General features: G+C 33.2%; 1 protein-coding gene across 4 annotated transcripts in view; it reads right to left on the bottom strand.

Moving 5' to 3' along the window:
- Positions 1–16,016, bottom strand: part of Pclo (piccolo presynaptic cytomatrix protein) — a 359,315-nt gene that overhangs the window by 142,193 nt on the left and 201,106 nt on the right. For 3 of the 4 annotated variants that reach the window (XM_031380023.1, XM_031380025.1, XM_031380026.1), the window contains exons 8-9: positions 15,225–15,400; positions 11,004–11,094 (exon numbers count right to left, since the gene is read on the bottom strand). In XM_031380023.1, coding sequence (XP_031235883.1) covers positions 11,004–11,094; positions 15,225–15,400 — 267 coding nt within the window. The remainder of the gene's footprint in view (positions 1–11,003; positions 11,095–15,224; positions 15,401–16,016) is intronic. The other variant, XM_031380024.1, reaches the window with a different exon arrangement.

The raw sequence follows: 16,016 nt of genomic DNA, 5'->3' as shown, positions 1-16,016 counted from the left end.
GAGAGAGAGAGAGAGAGAGAGAGAGAGAGAGAGAGAGGACTGGCTTAAGAATAAGGAGAGTAAAATCTATTGTGCATTTCTAGACTACTTCTAAACCCAGCTTATCTATCATGTGACTTTAACAGGGCAAGTGAGTCATATAGACCAGAGAGAGGCTTTGCTGCTATGGAATAGATCAAGTAGGAGATCTGATGGTTCTCTAGGTATTAAGTTGGGCCACTGATAAATAGGTGAGTCACATTAATAAATGCTCTCTATGCTTCTGAACAAATGGATTCTCGATATATAGACAGCATAGGGCAGACAAAGCCTAAGCAGCCATTAATATCTCATCTACAGAAGATAACACACATATATAACACAGGTAAGAAGTTAGAAAGTTTAAAATTTACTTTAACTTTGAGATTTCTTTCCAATTTATATATCAATTTGACAAAAAAAATTTAGAGCTTTAGAAGTAGGGGAATGTAACTTGAGGTGAACTTTGACCCATCATTGGCTATAGATTGAACTCTTAGAAAACTACAATACAAGGCTATTCAATGACAATGTTTGAAAATATGTATATAAAATAGTCTTGGAAGATGACACACACTTGAACAAAAGCTAAATCATGAAGCATAATCACAAATTATAACAAATGGAAATCACGGGAATGCCATGTAGTTTACAATCTAGAAGTCAATTAAATTGTGTCTTATTAATAACAAAGAGCACATGATCACTTCACTGTACTTAGTGAATATTCTTGGGGAAAATCCTGAATACATTTATAATACCCCCCCCAAGCCAAACTATCAATAAAGGGTCAAGTATGATTTTCATAGCTATTCCTCCAATTGCATATTCCTCCAATTACCTGGTGAGTTCAAAGCAAACCTTGGGTACATAAGTCAATCTTTCAAACAACAAAAAGGCAAAACAATAGAAAAGCAAAAAAATATAAAGCCATCCCAAGCTGAAAATACGAAGATGCTTCAACAGCATTCCTCATAACATATTAATTGTGAAGGAATAAATATTTCCCTAAATGTTAAAAAGGTACAAGGATGCCTGCCCTTGCTACTGTATCCAGCATTGTACAGAAAATTTTTCCTCATATTATGAAACAAAATTGAGCATAAAAATTGGACTGGGATGAGTAAATATTTTATTGGCAGCTCACATATTTTTGCATGTAGAAATCATGGTATTAAATGAAAATTGTAAGAATAATAAATCTATGAGGCTATTACCTAAAGGTTTATATATATAAATTTTTACATAATGTCAAGAAATCCTTCAAAATCCCAAGAAAACTATTCACAATAAAATCAACCTGAACAAAAATTTAAACACATTAGTAAGATAAATGCTAATTTTATACATGAGAATTAAAATTTTGGTGAGAAGAATCAGAGGAAATCTAAATAAATCAGAGATACATATTCATGCATTGGAAAATTCAGTTTTTAAGGCAGCATTTTTTATGTGCATTAATTTTTGCTTTCAGTACAATCACCTTCACAGTGTTAAAAGACTAAATAAAAAGTCTGTCAAAATTTAAAGGCTACAGAATTGCTCAAATGGTTTTTGAAACTTAAAATTTTGAGGACTGATACTATCAGATTTCAAAACTCAACACACATAACTGTACTAAAGTAGGGAGCATGTTTTCTCACTCAGCTCACTAAGCTGCAAATTTAATGATTTCATGTATGGCTGAGTAGAATTCTGTTGCAGAGGAATCACATTTTCCCTGTCCATTCATTAGTTGAAGGGCATTTAGGTTGTTTCCATTTCCCAGCTATTGTGAATATAGTGGCAAGGAACATGGCTGAGCAAGCACCGGTGGAGTAGGGTGCCAGGCCCTCTGGACATATGCTGGTGAGTTGTATAGCTTAGTGGATAGTAGTTCTAATTTGAGGTTTTTGAGAATTCTCATTACTCATTTTTACAGTGGCTGCCACAGTTTTCAGTATTTAGCAATGTGCATATATACATATATGTGTGTATATACATGCACACAAATGCACATACTCTACATACACATACACACATATGACATACATACATATTCATATGTGCATGGAATAACAGTGAAAAGAGACACTATGAATTTGAAATATAGTGAGGATGGATATATGAAAAGTTTTGGAGATAGGAAAGGGAAGGGAGAGAAGTAATTAAATTGTAATCTCAAAAATAAAAACTAAAACATAAAAGGACAAAAAACAAACTGGAAATAAGTACAAAAATATAATATACCTTACAAAGGACTTTTAACTGTACCAAATAAAAACTTGTACAACTTATATTGCAAACAGTACAAAAATGTAACAGCAGAAGGTTACGACAGTAATTTTACCAGGGAACCTACATTGATAGTCATTTCACCAGGGACCCTGCATGCTGCTTTGGAATATATAAAAAGATGCTCAAACTTATATCCGAAGGAAAAGCAAATCAAAACTAGTATCCTATGGCAACAGTCAGCAATAGTGGTACCCAGGGGAAGCCTTAGATATGTTAAAGGGAACATAAGGTAACAAGTTCCCTTTGAGAAATGAAGAGATCAGGTGGTTTTTTAAGAAGTTAAACAAATTGTATGGGGTTGAAGTTTTACATCAAGGAAACTATGCAACAAAATTAACATGGATACATACTAAAAGTTATATGTGAATTTTTTAAGACCTAGAAAAAAACAAAGAGGATAAATGAAATATAGAACATTAAAAGAATAGGATCTATTTAGCAATGAAAAGGTGTAAATAACTAATGCATGCTGTAACATAGAAAAATGTAAAACTTTGGAAAGAGAGATTACAGATATGAAAGCTGTATATTATTTGATTCTCTGTTCAGATGAAATACTTTTAAATGGCAAACTGTAAGAATCAGAGAGTAGATGTAGACTTTCTCATGGCTAGGCAACAGACATAAGAAGTAGAGATTAGCAGTTTCTAAGAAAGTTTATGATGGTAGAAAATTTTAAAATAGTACTGTGGTAATGTACAATTTTGTAGGTATATTAAAACTATCCAACCAAACATTAACAATAGTTATTTGTAATATTTACATTATACTTGGTAAAACAATAATGATGATGATGATTATGATGATATGAAAAACAACAATAATAATAGAACACACATTTGGATTTTCAACTCAGATTCGATGGAACTCACTAGAATTTATCTACTGTTTCTAAAAGCAAAAGAACAGCAACTAGTGAGTTAAAAATTGAGTCAATATTTTCTAAGACCCTGCTGCGTTTTAAAGCTAGACATTTCTCTTGTTCTGTGCTATGAAGTGGCCAATTAGTCTTTGTCGCCTTGCAGATGTAGCCAGTCTATTATGGAGCTATACATACAAATGCCTTTTTTTTAAAGTCAGAATTTCTTTTAGTTTATTTCAAACAACTTCATCTCTGAAACCATAAGAAGGAGTTCCAGAGGAGGGAATTAATTTCTCCAATATTTCAGTCTTCTTTTCCTCCCCACCCCAACTTATTTATTTGTATCAAAGAGAAAGGTGGTTTTTGTTGCATATGTGGAAAATGCAGGTATTTGTAATAGGTTCACTTTCAGTTATTCATAAAGTGTTCATCTCACCGCATTTCCTCCCAACCCCAAATAACGTATTCTCAAATTTTAAATGGATGTTAATGCTGAATCACAGCCTAGGTGATTGCTCCAAAGTGCTTTAGCTATTAGTTTCATTACACTTTACAGTCAGTGTTTAGTGAACAAATACTTTCAAAATCATTGCACAATTGTCAAAAATACCTATTGACTGACTACATATTGGAAATTTATATATTGAAATGTTAAGGACCTATTTTCTAAATGTTCAGAGTTATTTGTACATATTTCTCTTTGCATAATTTATAAAATTATGCATAGTGGTACAAAAACATGATTGCCTGTATGTTTTATTCATACATAAAATGGGTATAAGTAATAAAGGCTCATAAATCTATTAGCGTTTATGTTAGCTCTCCTTAACCCTTTTTGGAAATAATTCATTATAGTTTGGATATCAACTAAAACACGAGGAAGTTGAGAGCTGGAGTCTTCATACATTTCTTCTATTCACCTAACAAATCATAGTAAGAGATCTAAATTACAGATATAATCAAATGAACATAAACATTTCTGTACTGTTGTGGGAAAAGTGCTAATAAAAATCAAAGTCAACCATTGACCTAATAGCCTTCTGGGCTCAGCACATAATAGAAGAGTCCTTTCATTGACAGAGATTCCCTTTTTATGACCTTCTCTGGGCAGTCCACAGACCTCCTATAGGCCTCTACCTGCAGAATTTCATGTAGCCTTAGTTAGATTACAAGTTAAAATTCCTTTCTTCCGATAGATAAGGACCCGTTCAGGTAGCACCTGAGATTCCTGAAATGCTTCCCCAAGGTAATGAGGCATATTTCAGTACCCTAATCTAATGACCTTTGCCCACCATGGATGGTTCTACCCTTGTACCCCCAAACTATATAAACCTTGTATCACCTCAGGTAAAGATGATATGCCACCCTCTAACTGGTCCCAGTGTGTCTTCTTCACTGTATGTAGTCACAGGCCTTCGTCTCTGCTCCCTTTACACTTTGCCCTTGTAGACCAACATCGGCCTATGATCCCCAAGGCCAGCGAGGGTCACAGACTATGAGTTATAAAACCATTTGGAAAGCAGATTCTATTTGTGTAAATTAAAAATATATATGAACAAAAGCCATATCTTTGCATTTATATTTCTTTTTAACTATGCCTGTCAATATCTTTATAGTGTTGACCATCAAGATTTAGGTTTCAAAAGCCATCCATCATGTCTACTATTCTTGGCACTTTAAAGAGACTTCGTTAGTACATTTTACACCTGTTAACATTTTCTGTATTACCTGTATTATCAAAACATGATTGGAATGTTTATTAATTCCTCGGAAACAATAATAACACTACTCTACATTAAGTATACAACATATATTTAGTATAATTATTTCACTAAAAGAGAGAGAGAATGCTGCCACCTGTTTTCTACTCTTCATATTTGCAGCTGAAATCTCACACTCATTTTCACATCCAGTCTCTTGTGAAGTCACACAATGGTTAGCCTCCAAAAACGCTACACTTGATATTTTCAAAGAATGAGAAGGATGAAGGCAAAACCTGTGTTAGCATCACTCTGAAAGCAGTTTGAGTTAGAGACTCCACAAAAAAGTCAAGTGTCAGCTTCCATCATCCATATTTTGAGAAATGTTTGACAAGGGAAATGTTATTAACCCATTTTTTCTTTATGCTTTTTTTGTCATTGTTTTTGTTTCTTATAAATAAGAACAATTTTTCTTCCATTTGTTAATTGTGCCTACTTTATAGTAGTTTTACGATATTTTTTCTACACTCATCTATATATATCTGGTAAGAGTCTGTAAGAGACAGACAGTATATTTACTTTGAACAAGTTTTGGTAACCGAAGTGAAAGCATACCAATGGCTGTTTTCTACTTTTTTTTTTATACGTACAGGAAATAATCAGACTAAAAACAAATTGTTCATCACATTGTTCATGTTCTAGCCCCACAAGCACAAAATCATGGCAAATTTTATTTCATCTTTCTGTGTACAATTGTCTATATCTTCTTGAGATGTCTAAAATTTGCTTCAAAACGAACTAATTATCTGTAAATATTTTAGTTTGTATCTTAAAAAGAAATATTCAGTAATGACTAAAGTTAATAAGAACATTATATTTTTGAAAGCTCATAAAAAATTCAAAACATTCCTACACAAATGTAATAACATGGGTGATAGCTTCCCTTTGCTATTAAACAATGTATCTATATATTTCAAAATATCATGTTGTACATAAATAGATACAGTTTTATCTGTCAAAATATTTAGCAAATTAAAAATGTTAATCCAAAGTGGTATTCAAAATATTTATAAATAAATACTTAGTATCAGCCAAATTGTAATAAATAATAGCAAGCTTGGTTTGGCAGTACATAAAAACAAGACAAGTCAAGTTTGAGAGCTCCGTTCAAGGTTGTGCCATCCATTAGATGCTTTACAAAAAGTCACATGTGGGTTTTTGATGGGGACAGTAAGAGGACAAGATGTAGGTTTAGATGCATGGGAGGATTTAGATGTATATGTCTTACAAGATTAGGATTCTAGTTGTTGCACCCAGCAATTGAGTTACCATTGATTCTGAACTAAGTTTGTGTGGTATTTTCCTTCACAAGATGGCTTGACTGGGTCCCAGAGAAAGGTACAATGGGAAAGCATGTGTTTGCCAGAAGTGCACCACAAAAGGCCATGGGAATTTTGAAGCATGGGGCTGGTGTGGTAATGACCTGCCAGTGGAAACTTAGCGAGCTGGGTGGAGAGATTTCAGAGCTCTGAGTCAGAGAGTCTCCACGAGATGAAGACAGGCTGGCCATTGCCTGACAGTGTCTGGCCAGCCAGTCTGTCGGGGCCTTGTAGGCAACAGTGTGGATTCATTTTTTAATATTTCCCACAACAGGTGGCAAACCAATGTGTTGGTCAACAATCCACTAGAATTGTAAGATTATTAGACTGAGAGTTAGAATTTTATTTTCTAAGTGAGAGAAAGGTTGAGCTGGGACAAGTCATGTGGACTCAAGAGCAGGAACCTTGAAACAAAGAAAGAGGACTCTGAGGTCCCTTACTGTGGAAAGAGACAAAATGGGTGCTCTGAGTCAGAGAGCTGGAGAATGGAAGCTGTCTACATCTTGCGACAGATATGCGAATTTATAAAATTGGGATTATTCACTTTTAGGATAGGTTTATATACAGATTTTGTCCAATTCACATGGAGAATCTCACCCATGGTTCAGAACTAGAGAGGGAATATTAATCACTGATTCTAAGTAGAGAGAGCAGTGATAATCAACTACTATGAACAGGTATTCATTTATAGAAGTCCATGGCTCCAGGTAGAAAGAATAACAGATAGATATTATAACAGGCATTAATAAAATAGATGTCTGTGGCCCCAGGTAGAGAGCGCAACAGATAGATGGCATAACAGGATGGCTTCTCCAGGCAGAGAGCTTAACAAGTAAAAACTACCTGCTTCCTACAGGCAGATATTGGTAAAAGTTTGAATTAATTGCTTTAAAGGTGGTATAAAGATATATTTCTCTTATAAGTCTTACAGGATACTCAAATTCTGTCTAATGTGGGCTCTATGGGAATTTTAGGTATAAATCCTGGTTTGACAAGCTGCCTGCTTATAAGCAGGTGTAGATAGAAGTGTGAATCAATTGTTTTAAAGATGGTATAATAATTTCTGCAAGATAACTAACTCATATTCTCTAATGTGGGCTCCATGGGAATTTTGGGTTATTCTGTATGGCAAAATAGAAAAAGCCTAATACAGTATTTTAGTTTACTTCATTTGTTTTCGATTGTCTTAATTTTCAAAATTGATATGATTTTGAGTTTTGTGGTTATATTATTCCCCTGGGAGAGAGGTCAATATAAAGGTTTTCTGGCCAGTGGCTCAAGGATATGCTGATTTGGGAGAAAGGTTTTGTCTTTGTGTTTTTAGGAAAGGTGATTAGTGCCTGTACACCTTTCAGAGTAATATGGATCAGATATGATGGAGACCCCCTGAAGAACTAGATTCCAGAGAATCAAACAAAAAAAGATATCTTGATGATACTTGAATTTTGTTTTGAGATTTGTATTACAGAATATACAGCTTTGATGAATCTCATCATCAGCATGCTGAACTGACCTGCTTGAACTCCTGACCTCTTGGACTTTCAGCCTGATCCAATCATTGGTGTGGCCTTCTTGAGGCCAACCAACTCCCCCATTTTCCATATCCCACCCTTCAAAGATATCTCAACTCCCATATTCAGCTTGAAGAAGTATGAAGAGTCCTTGTCCCAGTTCCCTGGACTTTGGGGCTGGAGGTGGTTATTCTAAGGTTGCCTTTCTGGGAAATTTATAAATGGTAATAATTGGAACAGAGAAGAAATAGCTAGAATGTATTGTGTAGCCATAATCTTATTGCTAGAAATCTTTACAATAGTTACTAAATTGAAGTCATAATTTCTTATTTTGGTACAGAATTTGTTTTGATGCAGGACCAAGATTTTCATTGGTATAAATTTCTTCAATAGATAGAAAAATTTTGAATGTGTAAGGCTTGGACCCAGTCCTTCTATAACTGTTATTATAAACTGATCTGAGATATTTAAGCCTATGAGTTAAGGGCCAAACAGTAAATTCTTGGCTCTGAGTTTATTGTTAGGGTGTTTTCAAGATATTTTAATTGGAAAGAGTTGAGGGTAATTAACAGAACAACAGTGCAGATTACTTTATATAGCTAGTTGGTTTTCAAAAATGTCAGAAATCCACAGAATGTGACATTTAATATTATTTATTCACTTGTTATTGAGACAAATATGCTCCTACCAGCTCCCCATTCATGGATTCAAAGAAGCAGCTGAGCATCTTACCTCCAGGTGAGGTGGTACATTGTGGCTAGATAACCACTGGGCAGAAATTGCCTTTGTCTCCTACAGACCTGTACCATCCTTGAGAGGTCCTTACAGGTTAGGATAGCTTAGTTCTGCCTAGACAGAATAAGCTAGTCCTTAATAACTCCTGTTTTTCAAGGTCTGTCAGAATATCCTGGGCCAGAAGGCTGAAGACAGATGCTCCAACTTCCTGGCTCAATGGGGCTGTATAGGAAGGCAGCTGTCTCTGCAATTTGTTTCAGATCTGGAAGCTGTGTTAGGCTTCCTATATGTTCAGATAGTATTGATCTCTCTTGTATTTCTGATGGGGTTAAAAGATTACTTATAGTCTTATAGCCACCCCAGGCTATTTAGCATTGAGTGAACATATTTGAGAAGATAGTTTTCAGATAGTATACAAGCTAAACCATTTTATAACTTATGGATTTATGTCTTTTATGTTAGGATAGATGACAGAGTGTTCTATTTAATTGACAAAAATGATGGACTAAGTGTTAAGTCCATCTTGTACTTTATAAATCACAATTTGTTAATAGTTGTGTTCAATTTTTATATGAGTTAAAAGAGTTTAAGTGGAAAAAATTCACACATGGCTTTCTATTCACTGATTTATATACTTTAAATAAGCTAGATTTCTAAGGATTTAGTGAAAATATTGCTAATTGTTTTAAGATATTTAACTTTGTACAGAACTGTGTTCTCTAATGATAAACAAAAGTATCTATAAATTTGATAGTAACCATTGAAGTGTCCATAAAATTGGAACATAATTTATTATTTTAGGAATAAAAGGAAACTCAGAGGGATATAATATGTGCGTTTTCTAGAAAAATGAGTTTCCATAATAGTAATTCTTTTCCTTTATTGTGAAAAATGAAGGGAATTTAATTTTTGTTTTGAGAGTATAATATTTATAACAGCAAATTAGTAGCATTTATTTTCCTTATTCTTGTAGTTTAGACTTTTTCTAGTTCAAGTAAAACAGTAATGAGTTAGAGAAGATAAGACAGAGAGAAAATCTTTTACTATCAAGCAAAAATAATGACACAAGTAGAGAGATACACTGATATAGATTTAGAGGAAATGGTTTGAAAAATTTTTTATATATATTCTACAAAAATAATTTCAGTATTACCAGAAAATATTATGCTATTTTGGTTTAAGTTCTGGAAGAATTGAAATCATTTTCAGCAAGTGGTATCCTCTGAAAAATGACTCCTAAAAGCACTAATTGGACTCAATATATAAAAATTGTCTAAAAATATAAAAACCAAATCTAAATGGATACTACAGCTATAGAATGGATTTTATAAGGTTGAAATGATAAAAAAATTTGTGCACAAGGGTATTAAATGTTTTCTCTTGTATTTTCGATATGAACATTTATATGTTAAATTATCTTTTTGTGGTAAAAGAAAAAAATACCCATTTTAACAGAAAAACAACATTAGATTTCTAAGTGACTAGTCATCTTTGGAAACAGAATTGCAATTGCATCTGAGAAGACACATGCTTTTCCACGTCATCATGAAAACAAACAAAAGACCATAGGAACCATGTGACATCCACCTCTAGTATAGAGACCACAATAATGTCTTTGAAATTTAACAAAATTTCCAAATTTTACTGATTGGACATGAAAAACAGATAACACACAGTAATTGAGGAAATTACCTAGGGTATATTTTATCAACTTGAAAATTTTATTTCATCTTATACTTCAAAATAATGGAAATCTCATTAGCAATGTGAAAGTTTCATAATTTTTCAAGAAATCCAGACTCAGGAAATACAAAGAAATGCAGAGATCGTTATGTTGGAGGAGATGCAGGAGCCATGACAAATACTATGTGAGATCCTAGGTTGTATCTTAAGGAAGTAAATAAAATAATTGTTTAGTAGAGAAACTCAAAATGTGAGTAAGATGTAGGTTAGGTTTATGCAAACACATGGAAAATTGAGCAACAAACAGACAGTACCGCAATCTGTACCCTTTACTGGAAGTCCAAAATCATTCCAAAATAAGAAGCTTAGAAAGTCTATTATCAGCTTTGGTCTATAAATAAACACAAGTAATCTGAAAGCTCAGCATGATTGACAGTGTTCACTGTGGATAAATAGAGAAGAATCTGATCCTAAGATCTCTAAGTTTCGATGGTCTCTAAACTCTGTGACCATATTTCTCAGCAGTACAAAATACACAGAAATGTGCTGACCATGTTTCCTGAAACAGTAATTGTGAGTACTGCCAAATCATGCACTGTTCAAGATACAGCTAATGAAGAGTGAATCTGAACCACTCAGTGATTTTTCATGCAAAAATCATGTAATTAATGTTTGTGTGTGTGTATGTGTGTGTGTGTGTGTGTGTGTGTGTGTGTGTGTGTGCTGAAATGAATAGTCAGCTATTTTTGGACATGAGAATCATTTAAACTGAAATAAAGATATGTATGTCAATTTGACACTAGAACTAGAAATTAGCAGATAGTTCAGTTTGCTTTACCTGAAACTGTGTGGTCCTTAGAGTCTCTGGTTATTTTTATCCTTGCATGAGGAAAGATGTAGTGCATTGTCTTCCCATTCATCTGCAGAATCTAGGACATACAAGGGATTAGGTAAAAAAACAAAATCAGTAAGAAAAACCCTTGACGTACATTGTGCAGATTTATACGTGTTCATTTCAAAGCACATCAATTAAATCAATGAAAATATATCAAAAGGTTCTTTGATGATCAGCATAATAATTTATAGACACCCTGAATAATAATTCCTTTCTGAGTTCATTGGTGTTTGATATATAACCAATCACTCTTACAGATTAGCTTGCTTTCTTTAGAGAATCAATGAGCATGTTTATCTGGTTTTCAAGGATGTTTCTGACTACAGTAGTATGTGTTCACCTGATGGCCATGAATAATTTATATCGACAAAAGCGCGTTCCTGATTTTACATTTAAAAAAATCAGTAAATGAAAAGGTATTCTTATCCGTTCATTATTTAAGTGAGACTAGTGGAGAAAACTAAGGGAAGATCCTCTCTTGTCACATCCCTTCACCCTAATTAGGTGTGAGTTATATTTAAGGTGCTTGAATTTTATTATGAAATTTTCCTGAGAAATTCTATTAGATTCAAATTTATACTAATTCTGTCTAGATGAATAAAGACTTGGTTTACAAGTACTTCTCACGTCTAGCTCTGTATTCAAAGGTTAGGACACTGACTGAGCTATTTCTTATTACTACAGGGATTACTAAAGCAGGAGAAACACTAAGGCTATTGTGCTTGTGGTCCCCACTCTGTTACATAACTTGACTTTGTTTTAACACCATCGACTATTCCTGAAAATTGGTGCATATCACCTCATTCTCATTTCAACATGCCACATAGCTTTAATGATAATTTTAAAGTCATTTACCCAATTGGTCAAAAATAAACTAAGGCAACACTATTTTGAATTTAGTTTCCTTCCATTTTATAGATTTGTTACTGCAGATGCAATCTCATAGTGCATAGACTGCAGTTTGCAAGAGTAGGTAGATTTTTTTAGTGTTTTATAAGTGAATCACTGTCACTTATAAAACATCATGAGGCTTTAATAAGTGAATCATTACATTTTAGTAAGTATCTCTAATGTTTGGTTACTGAATATCTTCATTTTCTTGGTTGTTTGCTTAGAGTATCTCCATACAATTCCCACAGACTTTGCAAGCAGCAACCTAAGTTCCCTTATGAAAACATTAAACTTCTATAGTTATGATTGATATGGACGAGCCATTGTAAAGCAGAACTACAGTTGAGGGTAAATACTGAGAGGGTCTTCCAGAAAATGGGCTGTTTTTAACAGTATTATCAAGAGTCAAGGGAAGGATAAATGATATACCAAGGTGCAGTATCTGTTATCATGGACCTTTGATGATTCTACATCAGGATTGTCACCTACTTGTATCCCAGAAAAGTCATTGTTCCCCTTTCCTAACCATAAATACTTTCATGAGTTGAGTCAATGTTTATGAAGTACTTAAATTCCAATTAGCATATTTTTTTACACATTCATCCACTTTGATTAACACAAATGTTTGCTGCAGGGAACAGATGCCTCACCATTTCGCATGGCTGTATTGGACACTGGACACTTACATGCCAGATTGTGAAGGACAGGGAACTGCTATATCATGTATGATTATAGTAAAAGTCATAAGCCATGGATTATACCAAAGCATAAGAGAAAGAGACTTCACTTCTGTTTTGTAACAAGGTGGTACTGGTCATATGACATCGTATTCATGACACCCTGAGTGGGCAGTATGCTTAGCAAAGTGACCAGAGTCTAGAGTGTTCAGAATATAAATGTAAGAAAAGTATGGCCTCTCCAGAGGAGACTAATTACCCTAAAGTAGAGCATAGGGTTTGCAGATATGAGAAGCTCTACACTGAATGGGAAGATATGATCATAGCTAACATGATCGTCTTTTACAACACTCAAGTAAAGAATATCGATCTTCTTCATGAAAAAAAGTCTTAAAAATAAATAGGTTAGATGGGCTATACATTTAGTAAAGAGCATTTAGATTTCACTTGAAGAGTGTGAACATTAAAATGTACATATTGGAAAAATAAATAATGATTTGGTAAATTTGTAGTTAATATGATTGTAAATCAAATAATTTTTCAGAAATAATTCTATATCCATATACTGTTTTGAGTTACAATATTTATACAGAAGATAAACTCATGTACAAATTAGTCAATTTGATTTTACACTCTTCCCCCCCTAGGGCACTTCATGGGAATAAATTCTCATGTTCGTGATTTCAAGTAATAGCATCCTTGTTTATTGGCACTAAGAGCTCAGTATTACCTTTGATTGCAAGACATACAAAGTGAATAAAATGAAAATGCCATTTTGTTATCCTCTAGACCAAAATAAAGTTCTTGAGTTTAAGAGAAAAACAGTATTTAAAGATAAATATCAATGCAGAAAAGTATGGACATTAAAATTCATGTAATTAAACCTTGTAAAGCTTATATATTTAAGGTATAGGCTATCTTCTATATAGAGTCCATTTAGAAAACATATAAAAACAACAAATTATTGCCATAACCATCAATATGTCTGTTACTTGTGGAAGAAGAGGCTGTAATCTGAAGGGGGTACATATCTTTCTGGGGCAGGCCATGTTCCCTGTCTTGGCTCTTCAGAACTTGTATGGCTCTTCCATCTATAGTAGTTTATAACTTTATGCATGCATAATTTTGATCACTGCATATTGTTTCATAGTGTAATATACACTAATACAAAATTTCCTTTTTAATGTAAAATTTTTATTAGAAAGAAAATAACTTATGACTGATACAGAATACTTCAATGTATTCTCAAATAACATTATGTAAAATTTAGTTGAAGAACTCTTGAATATCCATGGAAGACTGTCTGATAACAAGGGGAATTAGACTGTGGTTTCTATAGCAGCTGTTACTATGATTTTGTTTATATATTCTGGTTCCTATGATTTTGTCTAGGCTTGCAGGAAGCACTACAGAGATTCAGAAATAATGATTATATTGGTTTTATTATTATAGATATTAATAGTCAGATCTTTATGAAGAGTTGAAATATAATTATAAATATAATTTTAAAAATAAGAAGACAACAAAATTCAATATAATCTGATGATTGTAGCAGAAACAAAAATATGTAAGCATTTAGTCAATACAAGTCTAAACAAGAATTCACAAAAAAAGAAAAGAGATTATTTATAATATTTAGAGAATAATATCAATATTTTCCCCAAATGAAAGAGTATATAAAAAAGGAACACACGATTTTTTTTGTAGAATTATATTTGGTAGATTTACCATATAAACTGAAGTTGCTTTAGAAGAAATGAAATTTCTGTACTGACAATAGTTACACATACAAAAATGTTTTATTTTACTCCTCAGTATAATAAATGTTTTTTAAGTCAAAACATAGTAAACTAAATTTTACTAAGCCTAAGTAGATCATCTTAGTTGTTTGAAATATGGTTGTCATTTAAACCAAGATATCACCAAAAAGAATAATTGAGGAGCTAACGTAAGTGAAGCATGTCAGCTCTGTCTTTTGTGTCTACTTAAATGATCGTAATGAACACTCTTCCCGGAAGTATCTGATATACTAGGAATATCAGTTTAAATCCACTTACAGTAGCTCTCATTTTTCCAAACTACACTTCTTTCAGGGTTCAACATCCTTCATTTCCTCCAGAATGAGAAAATAAATAAGTGGTACGAATGTTGGTATCACCCTCATCTGACTGTAAAATTTACTTCTAAGTTCAATTACTTACTTTATGAAAAGAGCTATGTTGTGAATGATAAAAGATAAAGTCTAAAATGTGACTATGAAGCAATTAATATTTCCATATGGTAGACTCTTAAAAGTATATTACAAAATGGTTTTATAAACACCTCAGGAGCTCCATGTATTTTCCTTGTAAATTCAATATTGGAGATGGTCTATTCACATAATAATCATTTATTACATGAATGAATCATTTAAATTGTACTGTATAATCAACACAATGCCTATCAAAATTATTAAATAAAACATGTTCTTCATTACATGACTGAAACCAAACAGTCTTGAATTTGCCCAGCAAACATTTAGGTTAACAAACTAGACTACGTTAGAACTGACTCTTGTTGCTAACAAATCCATGAGACTGTAAAATTTCATACTTACTTGCTCTTGATGTTGACTGAGGGGTCTAGAGTGAACCAGTCTTTCTGGCAGTTTCCGGTCCAGACCATGGCCATTTTCCAACCGAGACTCCCTGGGTTTATCAAACCAATCCGTTTCCTCCCGACGCAAGTGATAGGCTTTGGGGACCAAGGAAACATCATACATTGCAACTGCAACTAATACAGGTGATAGAGGGAAGCAAATGGTCTGCAGGATTAGCATGCACTGGGCTTGTTAACCACAGCATGCATTTCAGACATAAGTCCCATCAGAATTAGAAACATTTCCAATAGTATCTACACATTTTCATACAACAGAATAACCTAGAGAAGGAGAGGCACACAAATGCACAACTCATAGTAAAGTAAAACAACACAAAGTTACATTTTAAATCAATATAAATGAAATTTAGACAATAAACTTAACAAAAGTATATTAAGAATAATTTCATTCAACATAAGTCCATCAGTCTCCACTTAGAACCCATCATATATGGTCAAAGGCAACAGTAGATGCATGATGCCCATATGAAAGTTTCTTTTAATTTCCCACTTTTGAATAAAGTCAATAGTAGTATATGGCTAATTTTTGACTTTTGCATATGTCAAACAGCAGCATATGGCTGCTGGTTATAACACTGAGTACATATATTTTTAAAAATATAAAATATGATATTTATTTGGTGATTTTAAGTAAACAAGAGCATTCATTTTTAAGATATCCTATGTGTCACTGCTAGAATCTAAGTTGATATCCCATGTGTCACTGCTAGAATCTAAGATGATATCCCAT

This window comes from Mastomys coucha, unplaced genomic scaffold (assembly GCF_008632895.1).
Source record: "Mastomys coucha isolate ucsf_1 unplaced genomic scaffold, UCSF_Mcou_1 pScaffold19, whole genome shotgun sequence".
NCBI lineage: Eukaryota > Metazoa > Chordata > Mammalia > Rodentia > Muridae > Mastomys > Mastomys coucha.
This window is presented reverse-complemented; position numbering and strand designations above follow the sequence as displayed.